Source organism: Dermochelys coriacea, chromosome 9 (assembly GCF_009764565.3).
Source record: "Dermochelys coriacea isolate rDerCor1 chromosome 9, rDerCor1.pri.v4, whole genome shotgun sequence".
NCBI lineage: Eukaryota > Metazoa > Chordata > Testudines > Dermochelyidae > Dermochelys > Dermochelys coriacea.
In genome coordinates, this window is record NC_050076.1 from 60,808,255 (window position 1) to 60,823,867 (window position 15,613).

General features: G+C 52.0%; 1 protein-coding gene across 1 annotated transcript in view; it reads right to left on the reverse strand.

Annotated features, from left to right (window-relative positions):
- LOC119860913 overlaps positions 1–15,044 on the reverse strand; it is a 96,211-nt gene extending 81,167 nt beyond the window's left edge. The window contains exon 1 of the mRNA XM_038415112.2: positions 14,956–15,044. Within this exon, the coding sequence (XP_038271040.1) occupies positions 14,956–15,044 (89 nt within the window). The remainder of the gene's footprint in view (positions 1–14,955) is intronic.
- Positions 15,045–15,613: the final 569 nt, after the last annotated feature.

Sequence of the window (15,613 nt, forward strand, 5' to 3'; positions counted from 1 at the left end):
ATGGTCCAACTTTATTTCAAAGGTCTCTCACTAGGCCCACCATCTAGTTCTGATTCCAGGCAGTTCTCCACAGCTGCAGTTGTTGTTCCCCCAGCCATTTCAGTCATGATTCTGGATCCATTGCTACCATCTGGCTGTGGCAATTGCCTGCATTCTCCACCATGGATGAGCTGCTGGGCTGCCTCACTGGCCCCAGAGAGAACCAGTGCCATGCCCGAGTCCATTTCAGGCCCTCGCCTCAAGGCCCAATTCATGGTTCAAGCACAGAAACCCATGAGTGACACAAAAACAAAGCAATTCCCAGACCAAAGCAGGCTGCAGCCCCGAAGGCTTCCCTCCTTGCCTTTCTCAGCCCTGGAAAGAGAACACCACCTTCCTAAATACCCTGCTATGTCATGGGACAGGCCTTCAACCCTTGCCCGGCTGTTTTATCCTGCCAGTTGTGTCCTCTCCATAGCTTTGTCCATCTTGGTTCTGGCCAGCGGAGACTGTGCAAGTGTCTGTCTGGAACCCCCTCAGTTACCAGATGACAGCCATCAATGGAGAGTTCACAGCAGACAGTGCAGCCATGAGCTCGCCTGGTTTGAGATGCAGAAGGAGATGCGGTCCTGGGTGGAGACACACCATCAGACCAAGCAGCTCTGATGCCAGTTCCTGGTGCCTCAACCTGCTTGACAGGAGCTCCTACAGCTGCCCCATGCCATACGGGCAGCCAGGGCACCTGGGCAAGGGTAAAACCCAGGAAAGGCTGTTGGCTCAAGGTTATATAAAGAGGAAGCAGAGTTCTGCCCGTCATGCCTGGGCATCCTGAGGCTGGGGTCGAGCTCCTGCCCCTTTAATTCCCCGACCCATAGGTGCTGACTTTGTTTTTTAACGGTGGGTGCTTTTGAAGAGGTGTGTGTGTTTGGAGGGGGGACACTCTGCCAGTTTTGGGGGGAGACTATTTCCACCATATTTATACACTTCTTTCATATTCTAGTTATTGAATATGTGTCTATCATTGGTATCTTTACTATTTTAATAATGATTAAATTGTCATGAACTACATAATTACATTTTCATAAATTACAGTATGTTAAAATCATTGCAATCACCTACAAGTTGTCTTCTCTAACATCCCAGTTTAAAGACATTATGTCTCACTGTCGCTTTCTGGATGAAACTATCAACAATCTTATTTACATCTAGGTTCCTTGGTATTATTTTGATGCGTGTTAAGGACAGCTACATTATTCAGTTGTGTCTGTTCCATTGATCACTGGAGATAATTTTTAAGTCTTCTGAAGCAGGAGAATGAGCATTGCACAGTTCAGGATGATACAGGTACAGTGAGAAGGATTCTTATGAATTTCCAGTATTCTGGAAACATAGTGCTTCCACAGTACTGCAAATTACTCCAAGATCTCTTTCTTGAGTGGTAACAGCTAATTTAGACCCCATAATTTTGTATGTATAGTTGGGATTATATTTTGCCATGTGCGTGACTGTGCATTTAACATTGAATTTCATCTGCCATTTTGTTGCCCTGTAACTCTGTTTTGTGAGATCCCTTTGTAACTCTTTGCAGTCAGCTTTGGACTTAACTATTTTGAGTAATTTTGTATCATCTGCTAATTTTGTCACCTCACTGTTTACCTTTTTCTCCAGAGCATTTATGAATATGTTGAATAGGACTGGTCCCAGTACAGACCCCTGGGGGACACCACTATTTCCTTTTCTCCATTCTGAAAATTGTTTCCTATCTTTTAACTGGAGTGCCTGGGAATGCTTTCAGGATCATCTAACAATCATTAATTTAATTTAATGACAAGCCTTTTGTTATCTTAATTATTCTCCCTCTGTTTATAAACAAACTCCCTGCCCTGAGGGCAGAAGCTGGAGCAGCACAGAACACATCACATTCGACGCTCAAGCGCTGTCTGGAGCTAGGGTGTGCACTGTGAGTAGACCTCATGTATGAAACTTGAGGGGGAGGGCAGGAACCATTATGGCTTGTGGGTGCTGATCACCCTCTATTTTTCCCCAGGGGTGCTTGAACCCCAGAGCACCTGCAGAATCGGCACCTATGCCCCTACCGACTCTTTGCAATCCCCTTTGGGAGGGTGGGAATTGATATAGGAGGCCCCTAGCAAAGAGCATCGAAGGACACAAGTTCATCCTGGTGCTGGTTGACTATGCCAGTGGTTCTCAACCTTTCTAGACTACTGTCTGATTGTCTTGCATACCCCAAGTTTCACCTCACTTAAAAACTCCTTGCTTACAAAAACAGACATAAAAACACAAAAGTGTCTCAGCACACTATTATTGAAAAATTGCCGACTTTCTCATTTTTACCATGTAATTATAAAATCAATCGATTGGATTATAAATATTGTACTTACATTTCAGTGTATAGTATATAGAGCAGTATAAACAAGTCATTGTCTGTATGAAATTTTTGTTTGTACTGACTTTGCTAGTGCTTTTTATGTAGCCTGTTGTAAAACTGGGGAAATATCTAGATGAGTTGATGTACCCCCTGGCAGAGCTCTGCCTATCCCCAGGGGTACACATATCCCTGGTTGAGAAGCACTGAACTATGCCAGCCAGTATCCTGAGATGGTTCTCTAACAACATACCACAGCTTTCATGGTGGCATGGGAACAAGTCCAGCTGTTTTCCAGGGTGACCTTCCCTCAGGTCCTCACCGACCAGGGAATTAATTTCATATCTCGAGTGCTCAGAGAGGTTAAAAGTATGTTGCATCTGAAGAAGTGGGGTTTTTTACCCACAAAAGCTTATGCCCAAATAAATCTGTTAGTCTTTAAGCTGCCACCAGACTCCTCATTGTTTTTGTGGATACAGACTAACATGGCTACCCCTCTGATAGTTGAAAGAAAAGCCTCTCCGTAGCTCCATCTGGCAGCGCAGACAGTGGTGGAAAAGTTCAACAAGATGTGTAAGCCAATGTTAAACGTGTTTTCAGGGACAGAGGCTAAAGACTGGGCCTGACTGCTCCCCTGTCTGTTGTGTGCCATGTGGGAGGTGCCACCAGTTTCTCTTACTTTTGAGCTCCTTTCTGGGAGACAGCCCCAGGGCTGGATTTGGTTAGGGAATCCTGGGACGCACACCCTATGCGCTCTAGCAGTATCCCCCAGTAAGTTCTCTAGGTGAGAGAAAGGGTAGAGCACATAGCAATCTGTCCTGGGCTCAGGGGGGCTCCGGTGCAATACAATAAATGGGAGTTTCCACTAGAACATCAGGTGCTCCTGTTAGTTCCCAGTTCCAAGTTCAAGGCGGGACCTGCAGACTATGAGGTTCATTGCTTATGAAAGCAAAGGCAGATTTACCATGTGTGTAGGTAGGTGGACTGATAGATTAACCCAAAACCTCACCCTGGTTTGCCAAAAATTCAGCTTTAGTTTGTGAAAGGTTCCTGTAGTTACAAAAAGTTTTGCATGGCTCTATTGGTGACTTCCATATGCTCTGCATCCTTTTTAGTATTGTTTCCTTTTGTTTGTCATTAGCACCAATTAATATTTACTTCCCCTTTCTATTTGTTCACTTTCATGCTCAAATCTCGCTGGCTTGATTGTTATTTAGGTTTTTTTTTAATTCACTTTCCTTTTTGTTTTATGTGACTCCCTCATATTCTCTGTTTCTTTCTTTTTCCTTTTGCATTCTGTTGAACAGAGATCCTACTCAATTGGGGCAGGGACTAACAATTACTACAAATCTGTACAGTGCCTAGCACAGTGGACCCAGATCTGACTTGGACCTTGAGGTATTACTGTAATATACGTAAATTATTAATAATGTATCAATTACTACAATTTTAAAAAAAAGTCAATCTCTTAACACCCTGGAGGGTATTATTCACTCAAGGAAGATGGAGAGGCCTGGGACTCCAGGCCCCAGCGCCTGTGGGTTTTGAGGAAGTGCGGCTGCTCTTCCCAATCCTCAGCAGAGAATACATTCTCATAAATAGAGGTACCACTCCAAAATTTTGTTTGACTGTCTCACTTATTTAGCTAATAGTTCAGAAATAGACTTGCACAACTGACTGCTAGTGATGTATGCTTTTCAGGAACACCCAAAGGCTCCAATCCACCCCATCGAGCTGCTAGGCACTATCCAAATGTACATAAGAATAAGTGGGCCCAACCCTGATGAGTTTGCAATCTAAACAGATAAAACATTCCAAAGATGGGCAAGCAAGATAAACCATTCAAGCACTAATGTTAGGCAAAGGTGGTATTAATTCCCTTTTCTTTCACCCAAGAACAGCTTCCCTATTAACATTTTAACCCACAAAACGCTGATGACAAGTCTTGTATGTGTGCTGGAGATGCACAGGCACAGCCGTCCCTTGGGTAGGGCGAATCGGGGCAACCGCTCTGAGCCCTGTGCATTGGGGGGGCCCCATGCTTCGGTAAAATCAGGACTGTCCCAATATTTAGCGCTTTGTCCTGCATCCTGACCAATGTATGATCGGGATGCCTTTGTCCCAATATTCAGGTGAGGAAACTAGAGGGGAGGCAAGCGGCATGGAAGGTGGGTGGATGGCAAGGAGGAGAGTGGCGGGCAGGCAGGGGTGTGTGCCGGGTGGATGGCGAGGAGACTAACGGGGAGGCTGATCTGTCCCAGGCCCCACACGCACTTAGGGACAGCTCTGTGCACAGGAGAATGTTTTCTCTCTAGCAGACCTTCAGATCCTGAAGGAAGGTCAGAAGAAGGCATTGGTTTATTTGGCCATGGCTGACCGAGAGGGTGGTGAATGGGTCTTACCCCAAAAACAGATTTAGGGTACCCCCAATCTATAACTAATCTGTTCTCATTAGGTGTGGGTCCCCAGACTGTTAGGGAAATACTTGGACGACACGGAATGACTGACACAAGCAGCATTCTTTCCAAAACAAGGCACGTTTTTATTGGTGCAAATAACAATCCCTGATGATCCACAAATCCCTTACAACAAGTTAAAGAGCACCCAGACCACAATGACATGCAGTTGAGATGATCCTAAGTGAAGCACCCTGCTTACGCTGATCAGTTGGTCCCAGGGTGAAGGGTGCAGTTGGTCCCAGCAGTTTTTAAATATTCTTTAGGTCTCATGTATATAAATTCCTTTCACACTTAACACCCACACATCTTTATTACCCCACGCATCCACACTAACACGATACTAGAACTATAACTGTATCTGATAGACATCCTATGCTGCCAATGCTGCACTGTCTCTCCTCGGGCCTCTGCTCCTTCTCTCTCTCTCTCTCTCTCTCTCCCCCTGCATTGCCGTCTGTGTCTCTGCGGTCCTTTGCCTGTTCTTCTCAACCGCCAACTCAACTCAACTGTCCGCTGACAGCTGACCTTATACCATCTCTCAGTTCTATTATTAGACCCATGACACCATCCTTGTTTCCCTTCTTTGGCTAATTGCCAATTCTATTTTTAAACTCACAGCCCTTATTCCTAATGGTCAATTCTATTTTTAGAGTTGCTTCTAATTGCCAATTCTATTTATAGCCTGTGACCATTATTTACAGTAGGGGGGATAAGCTACTGAATCTTTGCTTACGCCCTTTTCCCCGCCAATGGGGCTTTCCCAGAATCCTGCCAATTCCATATTTAGTGCTCTGTGACCTGCAGCTTCCATCTCATGGTGGAATGACTCTTGCTTATTGAAAATGGAAGCCAGGGATCTGGGGACTGGAAGGTGGAATATATCTCTGATATTGGGGGGAAGTCAATACAGATAAAAGATGAGTCAACCGAGGTCATGACAGGGCTGTAGAGTGGGGAATCCTTGGTGCACTAGTGACAACAAGGGATAAAAGGCAAGAGAAGCCCGAGGATGGGCCTTCTGGGGTGTAACAGACAAGGGGCCTTGCCCCAGTGGAGAAGCCATGCCTTGGACTTGGACAGGGCTAATAGGGAGGCACAAAATTGTGACAGGAGGGACCCAGAGAAGGCCACATAGCTGGGGAAGCAGGTTCGGGGACCGAACAGGTTGGTGGTGCTGAAGAGCTGCAAGTGAGAGAGGAGGGAGAAGGGACCATCACTGAGGGAGAAGAGAAGGCTGTTAATTACATGGAAGAGGGGAATTTGTGTGCTCCAGCCAGCCACATCCAGGCAGAGACTAGCTCAGGATCGGAGAGGAGAAGGTAGTAGGAGGTTGGGCAAAAGAAAGGGGCCTGGGGATCTCAGACAGGAGAGGGCGAACACAAGGGCCATTGTGCTGGAGATTTCTGGGGACTAAGGGGATCTAATAGGCACTGTGTGTTCCCTTTCTGAAGCAGCTCTTCGCCAACTGTGGCTGGATCCTGGCAGCTCTGTCTCCACTATTGCTTCCCAGAGCACTGAACAGCTACAGAATAGCTCGGATCCCCCGAAGGGGGGCTATATAGTTACCAAGCTGCAGGGCTGAGTCAGGGAGACAGACAGGTGGCAGAGAGAGAGATACCACGGGGCGAGCGACTGAAGGAGGGGACATCAGAGCAGTTGAGAGCTAACCCCCAGATGTGCCACAAGGAGGCGCCCCAGTGGTGAGGGTAGCCCGTGATAGTGTGCTATTGGTGTGCTCAGGGCTGTGAATACATTGAGGGCAGGCTGTGAGTTATCATTAGCTGGGAAGGCAGTTTTATTTAAATGCCAATTTAATCCAATGTAGAAATGTAGGGTGAGTTTCTCTAGCTTGTTCTGACCCCTGTGTAATTCCCCAGCTGTAGACAGCTACTCGGCCTCTCTCCCTCTAGCTCTCAGTTCCAGGGGCTAGGAGGCAAGGCGTGGGAAGAGCAACCCATGCAAAGTGTTCTCGTCTCCGCTGCCACAGAGTCCCTATGGCATCATAGCCAGCTGGAGAGTTCAGAGCAATCTCCAGTCTGTGGGGGCTGAGGGGGACCCACCCTTCTGCCCCCGGGCCAACAGGAGTCATCTCAGCCAGGATCCCCTCCTGCCCCCTCTGTCTCTTCCTTTCCCACCACCCAGGCTGTCTCTTCCTTGCCCACCACCCAGGCTGCGTTGCTTAGTATTCTGTACTGTTGGTACAAACGTCTCCAGTCAGTGGAAACTGAAAATGCTTTGCGGCTGAGGCAGGCCGAGCCACTCACCCAAAAAGAGGTAGCACTGTACTGAGCGACTGTCTGTGATATGGATAGGTGTCAGCAGGGGGCGATACAGAACCCCTGCAGCCTGCTGCGCCAAATGGGCACTCAGTGGGCAGGATCCGTGGAAACTGGGCATTTCTGATTTTCCAATTTCCACCAAAATCAGCAGGGTTTTGCCCGGTGATGCTGCCGACTCTCAGGGTCTGGTGCTTTCCCCCCTAGCTCTGTGCAAACTAGGCCTCTTTAAAAACAGGCCTTGGGAGGGGGCTGGATCATAGAAACTGCTTAACTGAATGACCTCAAACTTTGCTCCAAGCTCTACCCAAGCCATTTTCACACTGAGCTGTGTGGATTTTAGTGCCTGCTGAAAATGTGGCTTTAACAGAAACTGCTAGAGCCTTAACTGTGGCATGGCTCCTGCCAACCTGACCGCCAGTCACCCCCTTGCACCAGGAGAATCGTCCTGCCATGGCAGGGTAGGGGGCTCAGAGCAGATGCTGCAGTTAGCAGATGGAATCACAGCAATGGAGGAGCTGAGAGACTTTCCTGCCTGCACTCGGCACTGAGGCTGCTTCCCTCCCTTTGACCACTGGGTGTGTGCCCAGCATGATCCCCACAGACTCATCAGAGGCACCAAACCGGGGCGGGCAGGCGGGTAGGATCCAGGTCCTGGGTTACCCTCCTCCCTGCAAAGTGCAGAGTGTGTGTCGGGGGTGGGGGTAGATAACATTCTCAGCTCACTGCACCATCCCTAGCACACCCCTCTTATAGTCAATCCAAGTCAATTTTGCCATGATGGTGGATTCCCCCCAGGGAGGTAGGATTAGGGTGATCAGATAGCAAGTGTGAAAAATCAGGACAGGTAATAGGGGGTAATAGGAGCCCATATTAAAAAAAGCCCCAAATATCGGGACTGACCCTATAAAATCGGGACATCTGGTCACCCTAAGTAGGATGTCTCCATCAAGCCCTCTCTCTGGCTTATCCCTGATGGGGTGATGGGAGCTTGCAGAGTGAAAATGTCAGAGGTGGCTTTGAAACCCCCAGGTGCCATTGGCTTGTACAGTGCAGAGAAGGGGTGGAAGGATCCCAGAGGCTGGGAGATGGAGAAGCAGCAGGAGAACACGGACCCCCTTGGCCCTCAGACTGTCCTGATGCTGAGATCAGATTCACAGAGGAGCTTTCAGTACAGCCTGCCGCAAGAGCTGGACCACCCCAAATCCTGAGATTCTTGAGAAAGATCAAACCATGGTTTTTAGTCTGTTTTTGGATGTTTGAATGCCTTGCCCACGCCCAGGGTGTGTGCCACAATCAGCGGCATATTAACGCCTAGGCCAACAAGGCCTAGGCCAAGGGTGGCAAATTTATAATAGCAGCCAGAGGCTGCTTCCCTCGGCACTGGTTCGTGCCTTCCGCTCCCGGCCCCGCCCCAACTCCACCCCTTCCCTGCCCCTATTGGTCCCCTTCCCCAAATCCCCGCCCCAGCCCCACCTCCTCTCCTGAGCACGCTGCGTTCTCCCCTCCTTCGCGAAGCTGTTTCACGCACAAGCACTGGCAGGGAGCGGGGAGAATCAGGAGCTGGTGACCCACTCAGGGGAGGAGGCGGAGTCAGAGTGGAGGTGAGCTGGGGCGGGGAGCTGCTGTAGGGGGGCGGCAATTATTTCAGGGCCTAGGGCGGGCAAAATCATTAATCCGCCGCTGCCAGCTCTTGCATAGTTATTGCAAGTAAGAAGATTTTGGCTCCTGCTGCAGGAGATGGCAGGTACCTGCCCAGGCTGGGTCAGCGTGAGGTACAGGAGAGGTGGGAACTGGGATCAGGTGAGGTTTGGGGGATGATCAGTGAGGTCTGAGCCAGCAGGAGGGAGGGGGAGCAGGAGCCCAAGGGAGCCAGGAGTAGGGTTGGGGTGGGAGCAGTCGAGAGGGAAGGGGTTGGGGGAATGGGGAAGCAGGTGTGTGCTGCGGGGAGCAAAGAGGGGGAGGCAGATGAGTGCAGGTGGGTGCTGCCCACTGGGATCATCACATGAACTCCCACAGCAGGAGCAGGAGTTGCAATACACTTATGAGTGATGGCACCACTGGGCCGTTTTCCTGGGAGGGGGAAGAAGTCCCACCTCCTCCATGAGGGGCTGGCAGAGCCATCCTAGGTGGCACACAAGGAAAACATGGACAGTGACTTGGTCCCCAGCAGCATTGTGGGGTATTAGTGGGATCAGAGGCGTAACTAGCACCAGTGACTTGAGCCACATGCCCAGCACTAAACTCTCAGTCTGGGCTGAGGCACAAAACCCTCCCTCCTTCCCTCTGAGGTTGTAGTCAGGATCTTGGGCCCGTCCCACTCCGCAGCACCAAGCAGGATTTGTCTGTTTGGGCAGGGGGAGCAGACGCACTGGACAGCCTCACTGTCATGGATCTGTGGGGCTCCAGGGCAGACATCTTGTGGGGGGACCATATCAGAATAGGGGGGCAACTTTAACTGTGATTCCAGGGACTACTTAGGCACCTGAAAACTCGAGGGTTTTGCAGATAAGAGGGAAGGGGTGCAACCAAAATTATAACTCCAAGGGGGAACTCAGTTCAAAAAATTTGAAACTGCTCAGGGTGCAGGCAGAAGGTAGCTGGGGGCTGTGTTCAGGGAGGGTGTAGCTCAGGGTCCAGGCAGGGGGTAGCTAGGTGCTGTGTGTAGCGAGGTGGGTAGCTCAGGGTGCAGGGAAGGGCTATGTCCGAGGCGATGCTGCTGCTGTGTGGCCAGCCATATGCTCTGTCCCTAGTTGGCTCAATGGCACCATCTCTGTGCAGGAGGGGCTGGGGTGAGTAGCGCGCTCTGCCCACCTGGGTACACGGTGGGCAGGGGGAGAGGAACCCCCGACATCAGCCCCTGCCTGGCTTTGTGCAGCAGATCAGGAGGCAGTTGCTTGTGTCAGACCATGGTGTGAGGAGAAGAGGCAGTGCAGCAGCTGCAGACAGCAGTGGAGCAGGGCAGCAGAGGGAGAAGGGACAGCATCTTCACTCCTGCTGCAAACTTCACCCAAATATGGTATGAAATGGGGGGTATCTTCCCCCCGATCCTCCCTAAATGGCACCCCTCACATCCCGCACCTCTGAGCCCAATTCTTCCCTGGGATATCCAGGCTCTGCTCCTGCTGGCTGCCATGGATGTAGCTGAGAGCAGAACTGGACCCAGTGTCTCTGCTTACACTTGTGCTACCAAGGCAGCCATGTTCTTGCACATACCGGCCACTGGGCCTTTTGGGGTGTCTGGAGAGCACTGTGCTAGGTAACAGCTATAGCCATGGTGCAATGGGCCTGGAGCCTCCTGCTACACCGGCCTGGCTCTGACATGCAGAGCTGTTCTGGAAGCCTGGAAGAAGGGAGCTGAAGGTGACGATACCGACAGATGATGACGGTGGTGATGATGGCAGCAAAGCTCCCATGTCCTCACCCACAGGAGGGGCCATTATAAGCAGGAAATTTGAGTTGAACGCCCTGGATTTCCCACCCTCACCCTCCTGAAGGAAAGGCTGTGGGGTTAGCCAGCCCAGGGATATGGCCCTCTGAGCCTACTGATATCCTGGGATCAGTGGGGAAATCCTGGGACTCTGAGGTCATCCATGGGAGCCCCATCTTCCCAGCACACCTCCTCTCCTCTACTTCTCTGTCTACATGTGGGCCCAACTCCCTCTCTGAAGGGCTTTGACAGTCAGGAGCAAGAGCCCAAGGGGTTTAATGCTGACCCACTCAGGAGTCTCCCTGCAGGCTCCCTGACTCTCGCACCTGCAGAACACACACCAGTGCTGCACCTGGCAGGCTGCAGTTAGGGCCATAGTGGGTCCCTGCTCTGCTCCCCTGCTCAGTTCACAGGTGCAATTGCTTCAAGCACCTCACCAACAATGCTGCCAAACACTTGCTGCTTGCAGGGCACCAGCACGGCACTGGGCACACAGTGAGGGAGTGTGCAATTACTAGGGGCATCAGTGGGCCATCCACAGGGAGCAGAAAGCAAACCAGTGTCTCCTTTACAGATGGTTCTAAATCTCATGCAATTAAAAACGCCCCCTCTCTCCCCACAGTACCTCCATATCCTCATCGTTATTACAATAAGTCCCTATTGTGGTGACGTGAGTTACCGCGGGAGTCCACTAGATGGCAGCAGAGCACACAGCCGTGGCCCTAACTGCAGCCTGCCGGGTGCAGCGCTGGTGTATGTGCGGCAGGTGCCCGGTTCCCAGCTCGCAGGGAATCCCACACGTGCGTGGGGCAGTGGGTTTGCCCTGCAGCGCCTGGCACGATAGGTCCTCGTGCATGACTCAGGTGGGCTCTTATGCTCTGCGGAAACACAAACAATAATAATAACGACCTGTCTGGTATGGAGGATTTCCTAGGCTGCAGGGAGCACCCTGGCCAGCTGGGTAGCTCTGCCACAGGACCCAATGTCACGATTCTCCTTGTCTTTTAAAAGCTCTCCTGCTTCTGCTTCCTACAGGTGCTGAGGGCTGCAGGGTCTGGGCGGCTTTTTCCCTGCGGGCGCATGGTCACTGTACTGAGACACCCACAATAACCGTGGGACTCTGTAAGCAGCCAGGGAGCGTGTGCTGTGCACTTTGGGGTGGGTGGGGGCCCTCGGGGTAATCTCTGCTGTCTCCTTTGCTTGCTTCATTCACAGTCACCATGACGTGCCACAAGGGCTCAGCTCATCCACAGCTTCCCACACATCCATGGCTGTCCCCAGCTTCACCATGCAGGCACTAGGCGCAGTGTGCAGTAAGATAAAGAGACAGCCCTACACGTTGGGACCCGGAGTTCCCACAGTCTGCAACACAGTCCTTGGAAGGGTTGGCAGCAGGGCTTACATTCAGCAGGAACCATCTGGAGCAGACCTCCAGTAAATATTTTCAAATCCATGGGAGCCCTGGCACCTCCCTGCTTGTGGGGATAAAGCCACAAGTCCCCCCAACACCTAATGGGAGAGAGGAAATAATCTCTGAGAATTTAAGCCCTGGTTGGCAGGACTCAAACTCAGGTCAGCAGAGCTATCAGGCCATGGAGGCCCCCACATCACTCAGCTGCAGCTGTAAACTGGTAACTCCTTGTGACTCACAAACCATAGTAGATATATGCTATGGGAAGTCCTGACCCAAAGGCTCAATTGGCAGTCTCCTTGGAGGCTCCTGATTAGCCCCTTGACCCCATAAAAGCCCATGGAGCATATCAGGAAGTGTCTAAGCAAAAATGAGGATCTGTTGTAAGATGCCATGGCTGACTCTATTCCTGGCATCCACTTTGGCTCTGCCCTGGATTCTGCTCCTTGTGGGGGTTTCAGCTGCCCCAGCACCACGGTGTCTGAGCCCCTCGCCCACTGCTGAGTATACCCACACGGCAGCCCCCATAGGGAAGGGGTATTATCCCTGGGCTACAGATGGGACCGGAGCCCAGAGAGGGTTAGTGACTGGCCCAAGGTCACACAGGGAGATTGGAACCAAGCTGGGAATTGAGCCAGGCCTCCTGAGCCGAGATGGGTTTTGATAGCAGCCTAAGGGCCATGCCCCACCCAGCTCCCACTGATAGCAATGAGGGACACCCAGGCTAGAGCAGCATGGGAATCACAGGGGCCAGACACTGCAGGCTGCCTGATGCACAGCCCTGGGTGCCAGGGCAGGACTCCTCCCTGCACAGAGCTTCCGTCTCTCTTCAGTCTGGTCACGAATGGTTCATCCCTTTCCCTGGGATCTACAGCCCAGGCTCATGTTAGGGGCCATTCTGTGCTCCACTGCCAGACTTTTCCTTTGGCCAGCTGTGGGGTTCTGCAGGTCTAGCAGGGGGAACTGCTTTTTTCAGTACCCAAGGTCAGCAGCTGTGATTGATACAGATAGAGCCGGTGCTGTGCTGGGCAAGGCGGGGCCACTGGCACAGTCACATTAGCTCCTTTTACCGTCCCTCTGAGCTGAACCCTCCAGCCCGCATCACACTCTGCTGTTTGATTTCCTCTGACCTTTGCCATCTTGATGGCAAATACCAAAGGGGCTGAGCCTCAGTGTTTGCACCTAGAGCTGCCTCTGAAGTTGCCCAGGGTTTGAGCTGGGGTTTGGTTTGGTCTCTGCGTAGGTAGGAAGTGCTCAGAGCTGGAACCCATGTTCCAGGAGCAGTAGCCAGGGCTGTGCTTTCCCTGTTCTGAGATGAGGCCTCTGTGTCGGCAGCCCAACACTGTGCTGGCGTGTGGCAAACGCTCATCTCGTTTGCTGGCCCAGATCTCGTTCTGTTACTGCCTCCTAATCCCAGTGGCTGGGTGTCAGCCCCTTTCTCCTGGGGGGATCAGCGTCCCTTTTCCAGGCTGACATTCCCTCCCCTCCCGTGCTCAACTCTCCCGCCTCCCTCCAGTCAGTATTTCTCTGTGCAGGACAGCAGTTCTGTGGTCTCTGTATGTTTTGTTCCCCTCTATGCGCCATGTACAACAGCTTAGATCCCTCCTGGGCCCCTCCCTGGGGATATGCTTCATGACTGGACCGCCAAGGCCAGGCACTCCAGGTGCAGGGGGGAGAGAGACAAGTTCTGACCTCTGGCACTGACCTACTGTGCTTTCTGTGGGGGAGGTGAGCCTGGGGTCTTGACCCAATTTCCCTTCCAGGGCAGGTGTTTTCCAGAAGGTCCCCTCCAGGTGATTTCCTGGGGCTTGCAGCGTTGGGAGACGGGCTCCCCCGCCACTCCTGCAGACAGCATAACTTCTACAGCTCGGCTGCTTGTACCACCCTTGCAATGCTGGTGTCCAGACAGCTGGTCCAGTCAGTACTAGATGCCCATTGCTCCCATAGCCAAGTGAGTTAGGAGTTTGTGTGCCCCAGAACCAGCTGCCACTTCCATTCATTCTAGAGCTGGCCAGGTCGCTATGGCCATGGGGCGCTGGCTGCTCAGTGCTCTGCTGAGGGCTGGAAGTACAGGCGAGCTCAGAGTCCAGGTGGCGGCAGTCTGAGATTATACAGAGCGGTGTGACTGCAACACCCCATCCATCATCCACGGTGTTAGCGGGTGAGGGCCTGGCCCCACAAACGCCTGCGAGGCAAGAGACGGGCACTGTCTGACAGGCCCTGCGGGGTGAATCAGGGCAAATCATGTTGGGTCTCCAGGACAGAGCCCATGGGGAGGCTGGAGCAGCCTGGGGAAGAGAGAAAGCTTGATGGTGGGGGATGTGTTTGTGTGTGTGGGGGGGGGACAGGCCTGGGCCTGGGGGGAGGACATGTGGCCCAGGTGAAGGATGGGGGCCAGACAGGCAGTCTCGGGGGGAAGACAGGTGGCCTGGTGTGGGGGGCAGGCAGTGCGGGGGAGGACATGTGGCATGGGGAAAAAGACAGGTGGCCATGACAGAGGACGCGTGGCCCAGTGGGGAGGATGTGGGGAAGGACAGGCACAGGCAGCTGATTCTCAGTTGGGGGCACAATTGCTTTTCCCCAGCTCCCCTCCCCCACCAGCCTGAGGGAAGGCTGGATGGCAGCAGAAGTTGCGATGGCTGCAGTGAAGCACGGTTCTGCCCCATCTGTGCACAGGGAACTGCCACTTTGGCAACAGGGTTTTGGCTGGGGCTGGAGCCCTGAGCAAGAAGCTCCAACCTACTAGTTAGCCTCACATGGTTGGCTAAGTCTTCTCCCAGCAGCATGGGAATGGGATAATCGTCATAGACTGCAAAAGTCCATATCCCTGACCAGCCCTTGTACTGCACAGGTTACTTGGCTGAAGGCAAGTTAAAAGAGATGGCCTTAAAGGGTTGCACCATCACTTGGGCCTCTGGGTCGATGAATTTGGGGTCCACCAGGGATTGGTGGATAGCTGATACCTGTGCATCAGTGTCTCTCCACGCAGTAATCTTCTTCCCACCCACACTCACCGTTTCCCTTCGCTCTGGGGGTATTTGCGAGGCATCTGGGCCTGAAGGCTCTTGGGACCCTGGGGTGATGACTTGCAGTTGGCCTTCATGTGCCCCAACTCATTACATTTGAAGCATTACCCAGCTGACTGTGGACTGGGGCAAGGTGGGTGATTGGAGAGTGAGGGGGTGGGACGAGAGGGCATCTGGGGTTTCCCTGTCTGTGTGGAGGGTTCCACCTTGCGAGGTGGGGTTTTGGGCTAACCCCGATGATGGGGTGTTGTCTTAGATTGCCCCTTCTGGTATCTGCTCCAACTGCTAATAGCTTTCTTCTTCTCTGCCACCTCCACCCATTTGGTTCCGATCTCCCCACCTCAGTTACAGTTTTGGGCTTCCCATCTAGGATGTACCTTTCTATTTCCTCAGGAACACCCTCTAAGAACTGCTCCATTTGCATTAGGAAAGACAGATCTTCCAGAGATTTAATGCTTGCTCCTGATATCCAGGCATCCCAATGTTTCACAATGTGGTAGATGTGTCGGGAAAATGCCACATCTGGTTTCCACCTTAGGGCTCTGAACTGCTGACGGGCATGCTCAGGTGTTAGTCCCATCCTAATTCTGGCCTTTTGTTTAAAAAGTTTGTACTTGTTTATGTGTTCTGTAGGCATTTCAGCTGC